Raw genomic sequence first — 19,794 nt, forward strand, 5'->3', positions numbered from 1 at the left:
CTTACCATCCTTTCCTACAAAAAAGACAAATACATGTACGTAATTGAGATTTAAGCGAAAACTCAAATAAAAGTAGGAAAAATAAAAAAAAAAAAAAAATTGATGAAAAAGAATGTACTAAAAAATCCAATATTGTTAGCTTTAGTCTTGATTTTGCGTTTGCGCAGAAATCTTTTCTTGTATAATTTTTTCTTCCGGTATCGGTTTTCTCGGGTCAAAATAAAGAAAGAACATTTTTTATTTCCAGCAATTGTGTTGTATCTTATAACCAGAGGAATATTGAGTTAAACAATGAAAATAAATTGTATCGTTTTCAAAAGGAGTCTAAGGCTTATTCAACATTCAATTTTTATAGCAAACACAATGAGTTCTTCTTTTCAAAAAATGTTTGAGAACGAGCAAAACATCTTTAGTTTGTTTGGAATTGTAAGAGATCGATTTAAACAAATAGATAATAATTTTCTATACTAGAGATTGTTTTTTTTATTATTTTGAATACAAAACAGGGGACTGTAAATGTATAAACCTTACCATCTATACCGTCTTTTCCATTAATTCCATGTTTTCCTGTAAGCATTATTGAATGTAAGTCAATGATCAAAGAAATGTTGAGAATACAATGTTATCGTATTACAAATTATTCAAGGTGTCCGTTAGAAGTACTTACTGCATCCAGATTTATTTCGAGTCAAAGCACGAAATTTGTATTCATTTCTAAAACAGAAGTTTTGTTTAAATGAATATATTTCAATATCAAAGAATTCGTTATTACTAGTATTGTTTAAGAACTAGTTTTTGTTAATAATTAGAATGCAAAGCAAAGGACATTGAACATGTGAACCTAACTATGATATACTTTATTATAAAAGCTTGATACATAACAGGAAGTTTTAATCTGAAGTTCCCGAGAAAAATGCGACGACAAAGTGATAGAACAAGCAGAGGTAATGTAGTAAATCGGCATTCTCTTGAAGTGTTGATACATGAAAGTTTAAGCATGTGTCATTTATGTGGATATGCAAAATTCCGTTTTGATATCGGATTAACAATTTGAAAAAAATTTACAAGAAAATCGTAAGTGAGTTTTTTTTTGTATTGAAGAGTACTTTCTTATCAGATTTCCAATTCGCTTGAGTTTAAATACTTATCATAAACAGTCTAGTTTAGAATATTGCATTTACTTTACTTTAACCCTAATTGACACTTAATCTCCTAAATAGCTCAAATGCAGACTTTTTACGTTCGAATAAATAAAAAGCAAAAAGTCAAAAAAAAAAAAACGTTCATTGCCTTTTACACATTGTTTTGAAATACGAATATCGTTAATGTACAAGTTTACCTTTGTTGGTAATTATTTAAGTTTCTGACAAAGTGCATCGCATATTAATGATGCTATTGGTAAAATGGAAAATGGTACCAATATAGATGTAGGAAGTGTTTGAAATAATAAATAACATTACCTGCTGGTCCAGGTGTACCTGCCAACAGAAAGGAAATTACCACATGCATTTAGCGGTTACAGAATAATATACATTCAGTCTAATATCATTGTCGTTTTCCAAGAACTGTTGATAGGATATCATAGTCATTTTTCGATATATGTTTTCACATGCAGTCGGTTTTTAACCTGGGTTTTATCTTCGAACTTGAAATTGCAAATACGGATTTCCAAATATGAACAAAAAAATATGATACTGCATATTCCATATCAATTGGTCATGAGTATTGGTTAAATCTATTTTCCATGATATATATATGTCTCTGATTCTTACACGATTTATCCTTTTTCTGACATGTTGATTATTTCTATTTAATCAACGTGTGGTTCGTTTGATCTCGGTTCTTCATTGGTCAAAATCGATTATGACGTCAAATTTTCTTGCTTTCCTCTGAGTTTCCTATTGTGACGTCATGAAAAAGGCGACCATGACTGATGACGTCACATAGAAAGAACACATCTTTTTGCAGATAATTCGAAAAGAATGATTGAGTTTGTCTGTATATCGTTTAAAAATCATTAGCGAAAAAGATTCCAACACCAAATCTTGTGCAATACGATAGTTATCCACTCTTGACAGTTAAATTTTAAATATTTAAAATTTGAAAAATTTAACTGTCTCTAGTGGATAAATATCGTATTACACTCGTTACAGTGGTAGAATCTATATCTATCAGGATTCATTTACCTCTTTACATTGGGTTCAATTCAATATATATATAAAAATTTTAACAAGAACATGAATCAATTTTTAAAAATCGCCAAAATATAATCAACTTTCTAAATGGTAATCCAGTCTAATAAATTCAGAGGTCTTACATTAATGCTGTTTGTAAAATAAGGTTTTATTTTGAAATAAATATAGAAAGAAATCAATCATATTTATGCACACAAACTAAATCCACAAAGGTTTAAAACTTACAATTTTGATTAAAGAATCTGTGTTGTACATTATATAACAGGTCATGATTAATTGTAACCATAAGCCCCTAACCCTTATTCTAAGTATCTATATTTTTGTTTAAGAAATATTCAGACATAATTAAAAAATAAACGATAGAAAGTAGCAGAATTCTATTGAAGTTGCATAGTAAAAGGTCTAAATATAGCTCCCTGGCAATAAAATATACCATAATGTTAAACTTTCAGTCTGGCTTCGACATGATTTTCTTTGATTTGATAAACACAGCAGATAATCCAATTCAAGAGTTTGGAACTTTCCAACGTGAATATAACGGAAGTATATATGTTAACATTTGTTAATGTCGTAAGAACATATTTAACATTATAGTTGCCTCCTATACCAGTGTTCAATGGATTTATAGTTATAGTTATGAAATGGAAAACAAAAGAGGGACGAAAGATACCAGAGTCAAATAATGCAGCTATTTACCTTTGAATAACAGTTTGAGAAGGTATTTGACCAAGTTAGCTGTGTATACACAAGGCTATTGGTACTGTGCTATATGATATGTAAAGATACAAAGGAATACAAACAGTGTAACCGATCTTAATAGAATAGGTCCTTGTTTCCTTTCTTCTTTTCAGCGTTTGAATTGTTTATTTTAATGAATAAAAACATTTTCTTACAATTGTGTTGAAGCAAGACTAACTTTGGTGGATAGTTGTTTCATTGGGACCAATACCACATTTCCTTATTTGTATTGTCATGGTACAATGCTATATAATATTTACAGAGATGAAGGGACATTTACAGTGTTAACGTCCTTAAAAGGTATTTAGTTCTTTTATCTTATCATGTTTTCATCGTTTACATTTTCTTTTCAATATCTTACAACGAACCATCTTTTCCAACAAAACAAGACATATGAATAATTATGAATGACGCAATACATAATGATTAATACAAAAGTCAAAGGCTTAATTTGCGTCATCTCATAGTGATAATAACAACACGACGGATGCCACATGTGGAGCAGGAACATTCCTACTATTTCGAGAATAATTTTCCGTAACCGACGAAACATTATAATGTGGAAACCATTTGACTGAAATTAAAAATTAATCGTCTCCGGTTTTCAAACTAGTTGTTGTGAAACTTATTCAATACAAATCTTCAAAATAATGATAAATTCATAACAGACAAAACAAATTGTCAGACAAAAAAAGACTTAGTATACCACTTTTGCAATAAATTCAGAAAGATAATTGTTTATTTTTTCAGTTGATAAAACAAGCTTGTGTTCCTAAATTTACTTGTAAATGGTTGCTTTTGTGAGTATATCTATGTTTAAACATATCTATGCATTTCTTCTAACTCATCTTAGGATCATTTATAATTGTTGATAACATTATATGACACTGAAAACGAATGGTTTTATTTCATTATTTTTAGAAGAGAGCTGATAGTTTTGACATTATTGGAAATACAAATCGTCAACAGTAGATAAAGTATATTTTTTTTTTATTGAAGTTTGACTTATTAACTTCCAGAAAGAGGCATCGAAAATGGGTTTTTCAAGAACAAAAATGAAAGAACTAATTTGTTTTTGAATTGGTGCGCATTTTTTATTGAGAAAAAAAAAAAACAAAAAACAAAAAACAAAAAACGCCACTCCTAAATCTAGGATAACATTTAAGAAATACATGTGTTTTCTTGAAGCCTTTTTAACATATCTAGAGTAAGTAATAAAACTTTTGTTTAACTAAATAAAAGCACAGCAAAAAAAGAAACAAATATTCACTGATACTATAGACTTTATAAGTTGTGTTTCTGATGTAAAATAACAATAAATTGTCAGAAGATTCAAAAGCCCAAAACAGTTTTGGGCGTCGTATACTTGATATATGTAAATCTACAGGTTTAAGAATATGTAATGATAGGTTTGGTACTGAGAGTGGTAAATATACTTTTCAAAATAAAAACGGCTGTAGTCTAATTGATTATGTGTTGATATCACAAGACAAAATTTTTACAGTGATCAAGGGATTAAATGTTACATATTTCATTATATATGTTTTCATGTCATGCTCCATAAAGTATTATATATAAATATTAATAGAAAGATTAATGGTCAATGTACTTGTGTAAAATATGTTGACAATAGAGTGAGGTGGAATGAAGGGTTAAAATCCGGACTTGTAAATGACATGCTGATAAATATTCAGAAGTTTGACGATTTAATGTTGAATTAAACGGAACATGAGAACGATTTTGACAAAGGTGTCGATGATTTGAACAAGCTGCTTAACAAAACATGTGAACACTATACAAAAACAGAAGTTGAATTTATAGATTACTGCGAACACTTTATAATTGTAATACATGTAAAAGTCGAAAACCGTTTGTTGAATTTGATAAACCATGGATTTCTGAAGATTGTAAGAATCTTTATAGACAATACAAATCGGCTTTACATTGCCAAAACGACGAAATCAAATATCTACGATATATATCCTCAATCAACGAAAATTGGTACCCACAAAAATAAACAAATCCGCAGTATTAGTGGTTTGCAAATTCAACAGACAAGCTAAAATTTTATTGAAAGAATTGTAAAATAAATAATTTGCTAATAAAGGTTTAAATATTTTCAAGTGAGTGGAACGTTTGATATGAAATTTAACTAAAATTTACTTTTCAAATGATTTATTTGTGTTTGTAAGCAAATAAAATGAATTATACTACAATGCAATTAATATACAGTCGAACCTCGTTATGTCGTTATGTCGAAGTCGAAGGGACCGGACCAAAGTATTCGACTTATTCGAAGTTCAACTCATCCGAGGTCGAGTTTGTCGTCATAAATTTGGAATGCACGCAATACAGTATGAGATGGTGTAAACTAGATACTTTGAACAGCGTGCCTTTTTCGATATGACACTTTATGATTGTGTATTCAATCTCCAAATTGTTTGGTCCTTCATAACAATTCATACACAAATGCTGATACATACCACCCGCTCCTTGAGGTCCTGGTGGTCCTGAAAGTTAAAGATGATCGACTATCATAAGTACAATACTATAAAACAATCTGTTTAAAAAAAACTATGACCTATTCTGGTTATAGTGATTTGACAGGTATCATATTTATCTTTTCTCTCAACATTTCAGAAAAAATATCGTCTTTGGATTCGTCATTATTAGTGGGATTCCAATCCTTGTGGTTTTTCGTGGTTATACGTGAAGCCCGAATTTTAAGGTTCAACGAGGTACACATTTTATTAAGGCTTGTATGCAGACTTTGGCATTACCACAGAAATACAATTATTCTTCAATCCACAAAATTGGAACCCACGAAAAAAAAACAAAAAAAAACGAATCCACAGTATAAGGTGGTTGCAAATTCAACAGACAAGCTAAAATGTTATTGTAGTAAGTGAAAAAAAATAAATGATTTGCTAATAATAGTTCAAAATTTTTTAAATAAGTGAAATGTTTGATTGGAACTCTAACTACAGTTTCTTTTTTAAATGATTTATATGTGCCTTATATCAAATAAGATGAATTGTTACTAGATAGCAATTGATATACAGTCGAACCGTGTTATGTCATTATGTCGAAGGGGCCAGACCAAAGTATTCGACTTATCCGAGGTTCGACTCATCCGAGGTCGAGTGTGTCGTCATTAATTTTGAATGCATGAAATACGGTATAAGATCTGTGTAAACTAGATACTTTGAAAAGTGACCCTTTGTCGATATGACACTTTATGATTGTGTATTCAAACTCCATATATTTGGTCCTTCATAACAATTCATACACAAATGCTGATACATACCACCCGCTCCTTGAGGTCCTGGTGGTCCTGAAAGTTAAAGAAGATCGACTATCATAAGAACAATACTATAAAACAATCTGTTTAAAAAAACTATGACTTTTTCTGGTTATAGTGATTTGACAAGTATCATATTTATCTTTTCTCTCAACATTTCAGAAAAAATATCTTCTTTGGATTTGTCATTATTAGTGGGATTCCTATCATGGTGGTTTTCGTGGTTATACGTGAAGCTCGAGTTTTAATGTTCAACGAGGAACACATTTTATTTAGGCTTGTATGCAGACTTTGGCATTACCACAGTTATTCCTCAATCCACAAAATTGGTACCCACGAAAAAAAAAAATGAATCCACTGTATAAGGTGTTCATTCAACAGACAAGCTAAAATGTTATTGTAGGAAGTGAACAAAAATAAATGATTTGCTAATAATAGTTCAAATATTTTTAAATGAGTGGAATGTTTGATTGGAACTTTAACTGCAGTTTCTTTTTTAAATGATTTAGATGTGTCTTGTTATCAAAATGATGAATTGTTACTAGAAAGCAATGGATATATACGAATATTGATACATACCATATCTTCCTCTTGGTCCTGGTGGTCCTGAAATTTAAAGAAGATAGTATGCCATCATTATAATACTTTTAAAAGAAATGTATTTTTTATGAACCTAGCATTGGTATAAGTTAAAGTGGTTTGACATGTACCATGTTCGTCATTTCTTGGTATATCTGAAAACATATATGTGTGGTTTTGAAAATTGAACGGCCATCCTAAAATGCTATTTAAGGAATTCCAAAGATGAGTTGTAAGCAATGTTTCAAATGTTTTGTAATGATTCTAATGGCAAATAATTTAGTGGTTATATTTGTTTTTGTCCTCTTTAGTTATAGGCTCTTCATTTGTTTAACAAGCTTTGGATTGTCAAACATTTTGGCCCAAAGCATCACTGAAGAGACATTTATTGTCGAGATGAGCATCTGGTGAAAAAAATTGGTACCGTTAATATTTAAGAAACTTGTTCAATTACAAATGATTTTATATGTGCATTTGCAAGCACATAAGATACTATACAATCAGAGATCGATTGACAAACACGAAAGTTGATACATACTAGCAGCTCCTGATGATATTGAAAGTTAAAGAAGACCGAATAGCACAAGTACAATACTATGAAACAATCTGTTTTTAAGAATCTATGATTTCTGTTTGTTATAGTGGGTTCACAGTTATCATATTCTTCTTTTGTCTCAACATTTCTGATGAAGGTAAATCCAGAAAAGCGCTTCGGACGCATGAAATTATTATACGTGTTGTTTTCAATATTTTCCTCACTTGGTCGATACCTCTGCTGGTGGACTATCAGTCCCAGAGGGTATCATCAGCTCAGTAGTCAGTACTTCGGTACTGACATGATTTATAACAAACTTTTCTAAAATTGTCCGTTTATAAATTTTGAAATTATAAAGAAACTAAGGTTTCAACTCCCTCAGGCAAAGTTGACCTTAGATAAATTTGGCTTTTTGTTTAGGTATTTTTGTTATATAGCTCTTCAACTGTTTCGGTACTTATACATCCCTCGGATTTCAAATGTTTGGCATTGAGCGTTCCTGATGAAGGTAAATCCAGAAAAGCGCTTCGGACGCATGAAATTATTAAACGTGTTGTTTTCAATTTTTTTCATAAACAATTTTATTATCGATACATTATTATTCGTGTGGTACCAAATTTCTGTGATTTCGTAGGTATACGTGAAGCACGAATTTTAATGTTGAACGAAGTAATTATTTTCTTCAGGCTTGTATGCAAACGTTGGCAAAATCACGAAATCAAATATCAACCAAAATACAAATGTTCCTCAATCAACAAAAAATGATACCCACGAAATTAAACGAATCATTCAGTATAAGTGGTTTGCAAATTCAACAGACAAGCTAAAATATTATTGAAGGAATTCTAAAATAAATAATTTACTAATAATGGTTCACATATTTTTAAGCGAGTGGAACATTTGATTTGGACTTTAACTAAAATTTCCTTTTCAACTGATTTATTTGTGCTTTGTAAGCAAAAAAGATAAATTATACTTCAATGCAATTGATATACAGAAATATTGATACATACCACCCGCTGGTCCTGGTGGTCCTGAAAGTTAGAGAAGATAGACTATTATAAGAACAATACTATAAACCAATCTGTTTTAAAAAAGCTATGACTTCTTCTTGTTATAGTGGTTTGACAGGTATCATATTATTCTTTTCTCTCAACATTTCAGAAAAAATATTTTTTTTGGATTCCTCATTATTCGTGGGTTTCCAGTTCTCGTGTTGTTCATGGGTATACGTGAAGCCCGCATTTTATTGTTCAACGAGGTACACATTTAATTTAGGCTTGTATGCAGACTTTGGCATAACCACAGAAATACAATTATTCCTCAATCCACAAAATTAGTACCCACGAAAAAAATTAATCCACTGTATATGATGTTTCCAAATTCAACAGCCAAGCTAAAATGTTATTGTAGGAATTGAAAAATATAAATGATTTGCTAATAATAGTTCAAATATTTTTAAATAAGTGGAATATTTGATTTGAACTTTAACTACAGTTTCTTTTTTAAATGATTTATATGTGCCTTGTTATCAAATTAGATGAATTGTTACTAGTAAGCAATTGATATACAGTCGAACATCGTTATGTCGTTATGCAGAAGGGGCCGGACCAAAGTAGTCGACTTATCCAAGGTTCGACTCATCCGAGGTCGAGTGTGTCGTCATAAATTTTGAATTCACGAAATACGGTATAAGATCTGTGTAAACTAGATACTTTGAACAGTGTGCCTTTTTCGATATGACACTTTATTATTGTGTATCCAATCTCAATATTTTTTGGTCCTTCATAATAATTAATACACAAATGCTGAAACATACCACCCGCTCCTTGAGGTCCTGGTGGTCCTGAAAGTTAAAGAAGATCGATTATCATAAGAACAATATTATAAAACAATCTGTTAATACAAACTTTGACTTCTTCTTGTTATAGTGGTTTTACAGGTATCATATTGCTCTTTTCTCTCAACATTTCAGAAAAAAAAAATTTTCTTTGGATTCCTCATTATTCGTGGGTTTCCAATTCTCGTGTTTTTCATGGGTATACGTGAAGCACGAATTTAATTGTTCAACGAGGTACACATTTTATAAAGGCTTGTATGCAATCTTTGGCATAACTACAGAAATACAATTATTCCTCAATCCACAGAATTGGTACTCACGAAAAAAAAAAATGAATCCACTGTATAAGGTGTTTGTAAATTCAACAGACAAGCTAAAATGTTATTGTAGGAATTGAACAAAAATAAATGATTTGCTAATAACAGTTCAAATATTTTTAAGTGAGTGGAATGTTTGATTGGAACTATTATTACAATTTCCTTTTAAAATGATTTATATGTGCCTTGTTATCAAATAAGATGAATTGTTACTTGAAAGCAATTGGTATATATTCGAATATGGATACATACCATATCTTCCTCTTGGTCCTGGTGGTCCTGAAATTTAAAGAAGATAGTATGCCATCATTATAATACTTTTAAAAGAAATGTAGTTTTTAAGAACCTAGCATTGGTATAAGTTAAAGTGATTTGACATGTACCATGTACCATGTTCGTCGTTTCTCTCAGTAAATTTGAAAACATATGTGTGGTTTTGAAAATTGAACGGCCATCCTAAAATTTTATTCAAGGAATTCCAAAGATGAGTTGTTAGCAATATTTTAAATGTTTTGTAATGATTCGAATGTTTAATAATCTAATGGCTTAACTTTTTTGTCCTCTTTAGTTATAAGCCCTTCATTTTATTTAATAAGCTTTGGATTGTCAAAAATGTTGGCCTCAAGCATCACCGAAGAGACATTTATTGTCGAGATGCGCATCTGGTGAAGAAAAATTGGTACCATTAATGCTATTAAAGAAACTTGTACAACATGTTCAATCACAAATGATTTTAAATGTGCATTTGCAAGCACAAACGATGCTATACAAACAGAGTGCAATTGATTACAAATAATATTTTCGATATGACGTATAAATGTAGTGTTTTGTACTTCCTAAATTTGTCTTTGAAATAATCTTTTTTCCACAGAAAACGCCAATTGTTTAGAAATATCCAAATTCGGAGACCGTTATCGATCCGTGTCTTATACGCTTTCGCGCATGCTCAGTAGACGTACTGTCCGATAAATCGGCCCACGGCCAACTCACATCACTCAAACACTCTCACTAATTATTACAACTTGCATCACTTTATCAAACTCGCACCACTCAAAAAAAAAAAAGAAAGAAATATAACAAACTCGAAGAAATGTGTTTAATCATTAGATTGTTTTCTTCTCCTCTTAGTTAATTCCTCCTTTCTCTGAGCACCCGTGTCACACAGAGACAGAACTCGCACCACCCGAAAAAAAAAATACTACAAACTAGCACCACTGAGAAATGTTTTAATCATCAGTGTTCTAGGTTGTCTTTTTCTTCTCTGAGTTATTTCCTCCATCGTTCTAGGAGCACCTGTGTAACACCGAGACATAATCTACTAATTGGGCATGCAAACTCCTATGGAAGAAGGACTGACAAACTAATAAAAACTATCAACATAATGCATCAGTGCATAGAACAGTTTGAGAAACACGAACCCATGTATCACCATAAAAATTTCAAGTAGTCTTCAAGCCGCGTTTTTTTCTAGCTTTCTTATAATGGTTCAAATGTTTTAGGTGAGAGAACGTTTGTTTGTAACTTTATCTTTAATTTCCTTTTCAAAAAAAATAGTTTGTGCCTTGTAAACAAATAAGATGAGTTGTAAAGAGAATGCCCTTGATATACAAATAGCTGATACATACCATCCGTTCCTGGAGTTCCTGGAAGAAAAGACGATACATATAGAACGAAATCATTTCATTAACATCAAAGATATATCTATTTCTAGACTCTAGCATATCTATTATCCAAAGCGGTTTGACATTTGCTGTACACCTCATTTCTCTTAATATTGTAGAATATTACATTTCGACACTTGCAAAACTATATATATACAGGCATACTTTAGTGTTACTTTCGTAGCAAGGAATGGAAAACACCTCGTTAATTATGGCGAAAAATGTTTCAGGCGAGTGGAACGTGTGATTGCAATTTTAATTGAAATTCGTATTTCAATTGATTTACATGTGACTTAGCAGGGTAATAATATAAATTGTAATCAAAATGAAACTGAAATACACAAATGTTGATACATACCATCCGATCCTGGATTTCCTGGAGTTCCTGGAAGAAAGAGAATATACTTGTAAAATTAAATCATTTCATTAATATCAAAGACATATCTATTTCTAGACGCTAGCATATCTATTATCTAAAGTGGTTTGACGTTCGCCGTATTCCTCATTTCTTTTATTACGTTAGAATATACCCTTTTGACACTTGCAAAATCAAACAGACGTACTTTAATGTTACTTTCATTGCAAGGAATGGAAAACACCTTGTAAATTATGGCGAAAAATGTTTAAGGCGAGTGGACGCTTTTAGACGCTTGTAAAATTGAACGACATTCTTAAATATTAAATTGTAAGTGAGATGCACTTGATATACAAACGGCTGACACATACCATCCGTTCCTGGAGTTCCTGAAAGAAAGAGAAGACACATGTAGAATGAAATATTTTTATTATTATCAAAGACATATCTATTTCTAGACTCTAGCACATCTATTATCTAAAGTGGTTTGACATTTGCAGTATTCTTCATTTCTCTTTATTTGTTAAAACATATCTTTTAGACGCATGCAAAATTGAAAGAGCCTTGGCTCACACCGAAATGCAAGCTATAAAGGACCCCAAAATGACTAGTGTCAAACCATTCAAACAGGAAAACCAACGGTCTAATTATCTATATAAAACACGAAAAACGAGAAACACCTATGAACCAAAATAACATATGCAGTATTCCTCAATTCTCTTAATATGTTAAATCATATCTTTTAGACGCTTGCACAATTGAACAGACATACTAAATGGTACTTCCGTTGAAAGATATTAAAAAAATACCTGTTTATTATAGCTCAATGATTTTTAGACGAGTGGAAAGTTTTATTGCAATTTTAATTGATAATTACTATTTTGTATACTTTATTTGCTGCTTATAATATAAAATTAATTATATTCATAATATTAACCAATGCTAAAAAAGGTTGTAACAAACAGAATATAATAGAAAAACAAATGATATGGGTTATCCATACATGACACAAAATCAGTACATTCACAGCAAAAACACACAAAAATCAAAGAAACAGCGCCTCAATTGCTGTTTTCATCTCAAAGTCACAGTGAGATCTTCAACACAAAGCAAAAGAAACTCTCTTCTCACTGCAAGTTTAAGACGGCCCCTAGCACCGGTTTGAGCGGAATTCTTTGCATAATGATTCGGATTTGGGCGCGTTAAAAAAATAACATACTGGAAAGTATTACATATTAAAAAAAAAATAGTTCATACGCGTATGTGTAAAAAAAAAATATGTAGAATAAACTGTAATCAGAATACAATTGATGTACACAAATGTTGATACGTACCATCTGCTCCTTTAGGTCCAGGTGGTCCTGCAAGTTAGAGAAGATCGAATATTATAAGAACAATACTATAAAAATAAACTTTTTTAAAAATCTTGGATTTTTTCTTGTTATAGTGGTTTGACAGATAGCATGATCGTTCTTTCTCTCAACATCTCAGATACATATCTTAATTGATTGTGGAGTTCCAATGTTGGTGGATTTCGTGGGTATACGTGAAGCACGAATTTTAATGTTAAACGAAGCACACATTTTATTTAGGCTTGTATGCAGACTTTGGCATTACCACAAAAACAAATATCTACGAAAATACAATTATTCTTCAATCCACAAAAATTTCACACAAGAAAAATAAATGAATCCACTGTGGAAGGTGCTTGCAAATTCAACAGACTAGCTTGAATCGTATTGTAGGAGTAAGAAATAAATGATTTGCTTATAATGGCTAAATATGTTTAAGTGAGTGGAACGTTTGATTGGTACTTTAACTATTATTTCCTCTTCAAATGATTTATATAAGCCCTGTAATTAAAAACGGATGAATTGTTACTAGAATGCAATTGATATATACGAATATTGATACATACCATACCCACCCCTAGGTCCTGGTTGTCCTAGAAGAAAGAGATGATAGACTGTCATCATTTGATTAATATGAAAGACATGACATTTTGTAGACTCTAGCAAATCTATTATTTAAAGTGGTTTGACATTTGCTGTATTCCTTATTTCTCTTAATAAGATATCCTTTAAATGTTACGGACGCCATCACGAGTTGGTTGACCGTTATGGAATAACCGTTTCACAGATGATATCGGATATGTTCCTTATATCGTAACTACAATACCCTTCCCTTTTCACGAATGTGACATATCGGATTAGACTATTTACCGGATTTGTAATAATTTAAGCAACACGACGGGTGCCACATGTGGAGCAGGATCTGCTTACCCTTTTGAAACACTTGAGATCACCCCCAGTTTTCGGTTGGGTTCGTGTTGCTTAGTCTTTAGTTTTCTATGTTGTGTCATCTGTACTATTATTTGTCTGTTTGTCTTTTTTTTTTGGCCATGGCGTTGTCAGTTTGTTTTCGATCTATGAGTTTGACTGTCCCTCTGGTATCTTTTGTCCCTCTATTAAACCTATGCAAAATTAAACAGAACTTTTTTAATGTACTTCCGTTGAAAGAAATTGAAAAAAAACCTTTTGATTATAGCTCAAAAGTTTTAAGACGAGTGGAATTTGTGATTGCAATTTTAATTGAAATTCCCATTTCACATGATTTACATGTGACTTAGCACGGAAATAAAGATAAATTGTAATCAGAATGCAATTAATATACGCGAATGTTGATATGATACGTACCATCCGCTCCGTTAGGTCCTGGTGGTCCTGTAAGTTAGAGAAGATCGAATATCATAAGTACAATACTATAAAAACAATCTTTAAAAAATCTTCGATTTTTTCTTGTTAAAGTGGTTTGACAGATATCATAATATTTTTTTCTCTCAACATTTCAGAAAAATATCTTCTATGGATTCATAATTGATTGTGGGGTTTCAATTTTATTGGATTTCGTGGGTATACATGAAGCACGAATTTTTATGTTAAACGAAGTACACATTTTATTTAGGCTTGTATGCAGACTTAGGAATAACCATGAAATCAAATATCTACGAAAATAATATGATTCCTCAATTCACAAAAATTGGTACCCACAAAAAATAAATGAATCCACAGTGGAAAGTGTTTGTTAATTCAACAGACTAGCTTGATTCGTATTGTAGGATTTAGAAATAATTTTTTTGCTTATAACGGTTAAATATGTTTAAGTGAGCGAAACGTTCGATTAGAACTTTAACTATTACTTCCTCTTGAAATGATTAATATGTGCCTTTTAATAAAAAAGGATGAATTGTTACTAAAATGCAATTGATATACACGAATATTTATACATACCATACCCACCCCTAGGTCCTGGTTGTCCTGGAAGAAAGAGATGATAGACTGACATCATTTGATTAATATGAAAGACATGACATTTTGTAGACTCTAGCAAATCCATTATTTAAATCAGTTTGACATTGGAATCCACAGAGGAAGGTGTTTGCAAATTCAACAGACTAGCTTTATTTGATTTGCTTATAATGGTTGAATCGTATTGTTGGAGGTAGAAATAAATAATTTGCTTATAATGATTAAATCGTATTGTAGGAGTTAGAAATAAATGATATGTTTATAAAGGTCAAATATGTTTAGGTGAGAGAGACTCTAGCATATCTATTATCTAAAGTGGTCTGACATTTGCCGTATTCCTCATTTCTCTTAATATGTCAGAACATATCATTTCAACACTTGCAAAACTAAACAGGCATACTTTAATGTTACTTTCATTGCAAGGAATGGAAAACACCTTGTTAATTATTGCGAAAAATGTTTAAGGCGAGTGGAACATGAGATTGCAATTTTTTAATTGAAATTCCTATTTCAATTGATTAACATGTGACTTAGCAGGGTAATAAAATGAATTGGAATAAAAAGAAAACTGCTATACACAAATGGTGATACCTACCATCCGATCCTTGAGTTCCTGGAGTTCCTGGAAGAAAGAGAATATACATGTAAAATGAAATCATTTCATTAATATCAAAGACATATCTATTTCTAGACTCTAGCATATCTATAATATATAGTAGCGTGACATTTGCCGTATTCCTCATTTCTCTTAATACGTTAGAATATACCATTTCGACACTTGCAAAACTAAACAGGCATACTTTAATATTACTTTCGTTGCAAGGAATGGAAAACACCTTGTTAATTACTAGTATGGCGAAAAATGTTTAAGTCGAGTGGAACGTGTGATTGCAATTTTAATTGAAATTCGTATTTCAATTAATTAACATGTGACTTAGCAGGGTAATAATATAAATTGTAATCAAAATGCAACTGAAATACACAAATGTTGATACATACCATCCGATCCTGGAGTTCCTGGAGTTCCTGGAAGATAGAGAACATACTTGTAAAATTAAATCATTGCATTAATATCAAAGACATATCTATTTCAAGACTCTAGCATATCTATTATCTAAAGTGGTTTGACATTTGCCGTATTCCTCATTTCTCTTAATACGTTAGAATTTATCTTTTCGACACTTGCAAAATAAACAGACATACTTAGATGTTACTTTCGTTGCAGTTTTAAGACAAGTGGAATTTTTGATTGCAATTTACATGTTAATTAGCAGGGTAATAATATCAACTGTAATCAAAATAAAACTGTAATACACAAATGTTGATACAAACCACCCGATCCTGGAATTCCTGGAAGAAAGAGAAGATACATGTAGAATGGAATCTTTTTTTATTAATATCAAAGACATGTCTATTTCTAGACTCTACCATATATATTATCTAAAGTGGTCTGACATTTTGCGTATTCCTCATTTCTCTTAATATGTTAGAATATATCATTTCGACACTTGCAAAATAAACATACATACTTTAATGTTACTTTCGTTGCAAGGAATGGAAAACACCTTGTTAATTATGGCGAAAAATGTTTAAGAAGAGCGGAACATGTGATTGCAATTTTAATTGAATTTCCTATTTCAATTGATTTCCATGTGACTTATCAGGGTAATAATATGAATTGTAATTAAAATAAAACTGAAATACACAAATGTTGATACCTACCATCCGATCCTGGATTTCCTGGAGTTCCTGGAAGAAAGAGAATATACATGTAAAATGAAATCATTTCATTAATATCAAAGACATATCTATTTCTAGACTCTAGCATATCTATTATCTAAAGTGGTTTGACATTTGCCGTATTCCTCATTTCTCTTAATACGTTAGAATTTATCTTTTCGACACTTGCAAAATAAACAGACATACTTAGATGTTACTTTCGTTGCAAAGAATAGAAAACATCTTGTTAATTATGGCGAAAAATGTTTAAGGCGAGAGAAACATGTGATTGCAATTTTAATTGAAATTCCTATTGCAATTGATTTACATGTGACTTAGCAGGGTAATAATATGAATTGTAATAAAAATAAAACTGAAATACACAAATGTTGATACCTACCATCCGATCCTGGATTTCCTGGAGTTCCTGGAAGAAAGAGAATATACATGTAAAATGAAATCATTTCATTAATATCAAAGATATATATATTTCTAGACTCTAGCATATCTATTATCTAAAGTGGTTTGACATTTGCCGTATTCCTCAATTCTCTTAATACGTTAGAATATATCTTTTCGACACTTGCAAAATAAACAGACATACTTAAATGTTACTTTCGTTGCAAGGAATGGAAAACATCTTGTTAATTATGGCGAAAAATGTTTAAGGCGAGTGGAACGTGTGATTGGAATTATAATTGAAATTCATATTGCAATTGATTTACATGTGACTTAGCAGGGTAATAATATGAATTGTAATAAAAATAAAACTGAAATACAAAAATGTTGATACCTACCATCCGATCCTGGATTTCCTGGAGTTCCTGGAAGAAAGAGAATATACATGCATGTAAAATGAAATCATTTCATTAATATCAAAGACATATCTATTTCTAGACTCTAGCATATCTATTATCTAAAGTGGTTTGACCTTTGCCGTATTCCTCATTTCTCTTAATACGTTAGAATATATCTTTTCGACACTTGCAAAATAAACAGACATACTTAAATGTCACTTTCGTTGCAAGGAATGGAAAACATCTTGTTAATTATGGCGAAAAATGTTTAAGGCGAGCGGAACATGTGATTGTAATTTTAATTGAAATTCCTATTTCAATTGATTTACATGTGACTTAGCAGGGTAATTATATGAATTGGAATAAAAATAAAACTAAAATACACAAATGTTGATACCTACCATCCGATCCGGGATTTCCTGGAGTTCCTGGAAGACAGAGAATATACATGAAAAATGAAGTCATTTCATTAATATCAAAGACATATCTATTTCTAGACTCTAGCATATATATTATCTAAAGTGGTTTGATATTTGCCGTATTCCTCATTTCTCTTAATACGTTAAAATATATCTTTTCGACACTTGCAAAATAAACAGACATACTTAAATGTTACTTTCGTTGCAAGGAATGGAAAACATCTTGTTAATTATGGCGAAAAATGTTTAAGGCGAGTGGAACGTGTGATTGGAATTATAATTGAAATTCCTATTGCAATTGATTTACATGTGACTTAGCAGGGTAATAATATGAATTGTAATAAAAATAAAACTGAAATACACAAATGTTGATACCTACCATCCGATCCTGGATTTCCTGGAGTTCCTGGAAGAAAGAGAATATTCATGTAATATGAAATCATTTCATTAATATCAAAGACATATCTATTTCTAGACTCTAGCATATCTATTATCTAAAGTGGTTTGACATTTACCGTATTCCTCATTTCTCTTAATACGTTAGAATATATCATTTCGACACTTGCAAAATAAACAGACATACTTAAATGTTACTTTCGTTGCAAGGAATGGAAAACATCTTGTTAATTATGGGGAAAAATGTTTAAGGCGAGTGGAACGTGTGATTTGAATTATAATTGAAATTCCTATTTCAATTGATTTACATGTGACTAAGCAGGGTAATGATATGAATTGTAATAAAAATACAACTGAAATACACAAATGTTGATACCTACCATCCGATCCTGGATTCCCTGGAGTTCCTGGAAGAAAGAGAATATACATGTAAAATGAAATCATTTAATTAATATCAAAGACATATCTATTTCTAGACTCTAGCATATCTATTATCTAAAGTGGTTTGACATTTACCGTATTCCTCATTTCTCTTAATACGTTAGAATATATCATTTCGACACTTGTAAAATAAACAGACATACTTAAATGTTACTTTCGTTGCAAGGAATGGAAAACATCTTGTTAATTATGGCGAAAAATGTTTAAGGCGAGTGGAACGTGTGATTGCAATTTTAATTGAAATTCTTATTTCAATTGATTTACATGTGACTTAGCAGGGTAATAATATAAATTGTCATCAAAATGCAACTGAAATACACAAATGTTGATACATACCATCCGATCCTGGAGTTCCTGGAGTTCCTGGAAGAAAGAGAATATACTTGTAAAATTAAATCATTTCATTAATACCAAAGACATATCTATTTCTAGACTCTAGCATATCTATTATCTATTTTTTTTACATGTAAAACATATCTTTTTGACGACGCTTGCAAAATTGAATAAAAAATGTTAAATGGTTTTTCAGGTGCAAGAAATTGAAAAAATACTGTTGATTATAGCTCAACAGTTTTCAGACGAGTCGAACGTTTGATTGCAACTTTAATTGAAATTCCTATTTCACATGATTTACATGTAACTTAGCAGGGAAATAAAGATAAATTGTAACCAGAATGTAATTGATATATACGAATGTTGATACGTACCATCCGTTCCGTTAGGTCCTGGTGGTCCTGTAAGTTAGAGAAGATCGAATATAATAAGTACAATACTATAACAACAAACTTTTTTAAAAATCTTGATTTGTTTTTTTGTTATAGTGGTTTGACAGATACCATAATCGTTTTTTCTCTCAACGTTTCAGAAAAATATCTTCTATGGATTCATAATTGATTTTGGGGTTCCAACTTTGGTGGATGTTGTGGGTATACGTGAAGCACGAATTCTAATATTAAACGAAGTACACATCTTATTTAGACTTTTATGCAGACTTTGGCATAACCACAAAATCAAATATCTACGAAAACACAATGATTCCTCAATTGACAAAATTCGGTACCCACGAAAAACAAATGAATCCGTGGAAGTTGTTTACAAATTAAACAGACTAGCTTGAATCGTATTGTGGGAGTTAGAAATAAATGATTTGCTTATAATGGTTAAATATCTTAAAGTGAGTGAAACGTTCGATT

At 31.0% G+C, this 19,794-nt stretch overlaps 1 protein-coding gene across 1 annotated transcript in view; it reads right to left on the reverse strand.

Moving 5' to 3' along the window:
• The window catches only part of LOC127715939 (collagen alpha-1(IV) chain-like), a 90,841-nt gene that overhangs the window by 17,715 nt on the left and 53,332 nt on the right, over positions 1–19,794 (reverse strand). Inside the window, exons 78-90 of the mRNA XM_052222046.1 lie at positions 18,938–18,964; positions 18,541–18,567; positions 18,144–18,170; positions 17,747–17,773; positions 17,346–17,372; positions 16,949–16,975; positions 16,552–16,578; positions 15,829–15,855; positions 15,425–15,451; positions 11,893–11,910; positions 11,525–11,551; positions 11,131–11,148; positions 6–14 (exon numbers count right to left, since the gene is read on the reverse strand). Coding sequence (XP_052078006.1) covers positions 6–14; positions 11,131–11,148; positions 11,525–11,551; positions 11,893–11,910; positions 15,425–15,451; positions 15,829–15,855; positions 16,552–16,578; positions 16,949–16,975; positions 17,346–17,372; positions 17,747–17,773; positions 18,144–18,170; positions 18,541–18,567; positions 18,938–18,964 — 315 coding nt within the window. The remainder of the gene's footprint in view (positions 1–5; positions 15–11,130; positions 11,149–11,524; positions 11,552–11,892; positions 11,911–15,424; positions 15,452–15,828; positions 15,856–16,551; positions 16,579–16,948; positions 16,976–17,345; positions 17,373–17,746; positions 17,774–18,143; positions 18,171–18,540; positions 18,568–18,937; positions 18,965–19,794) is intronic.

This window comes from Mytilus californianus, unplaced genomic scaffold (genome assembly GCF_021869535.1).
Source record: "Mytilus californianus isolate M0D057914Y unplaced genomic scaffold, xbMytCali1.0.p SCAF_9, whole genome shotgun sequence".
In the NCBI taxonomy this organism is placed as follows: domain Eukaryota; kingdom Metazoa; phylum Mollusca; class Bivalvia; order Mytilida; family Mytilidae; genus Mytilus; species Mytilus californianus.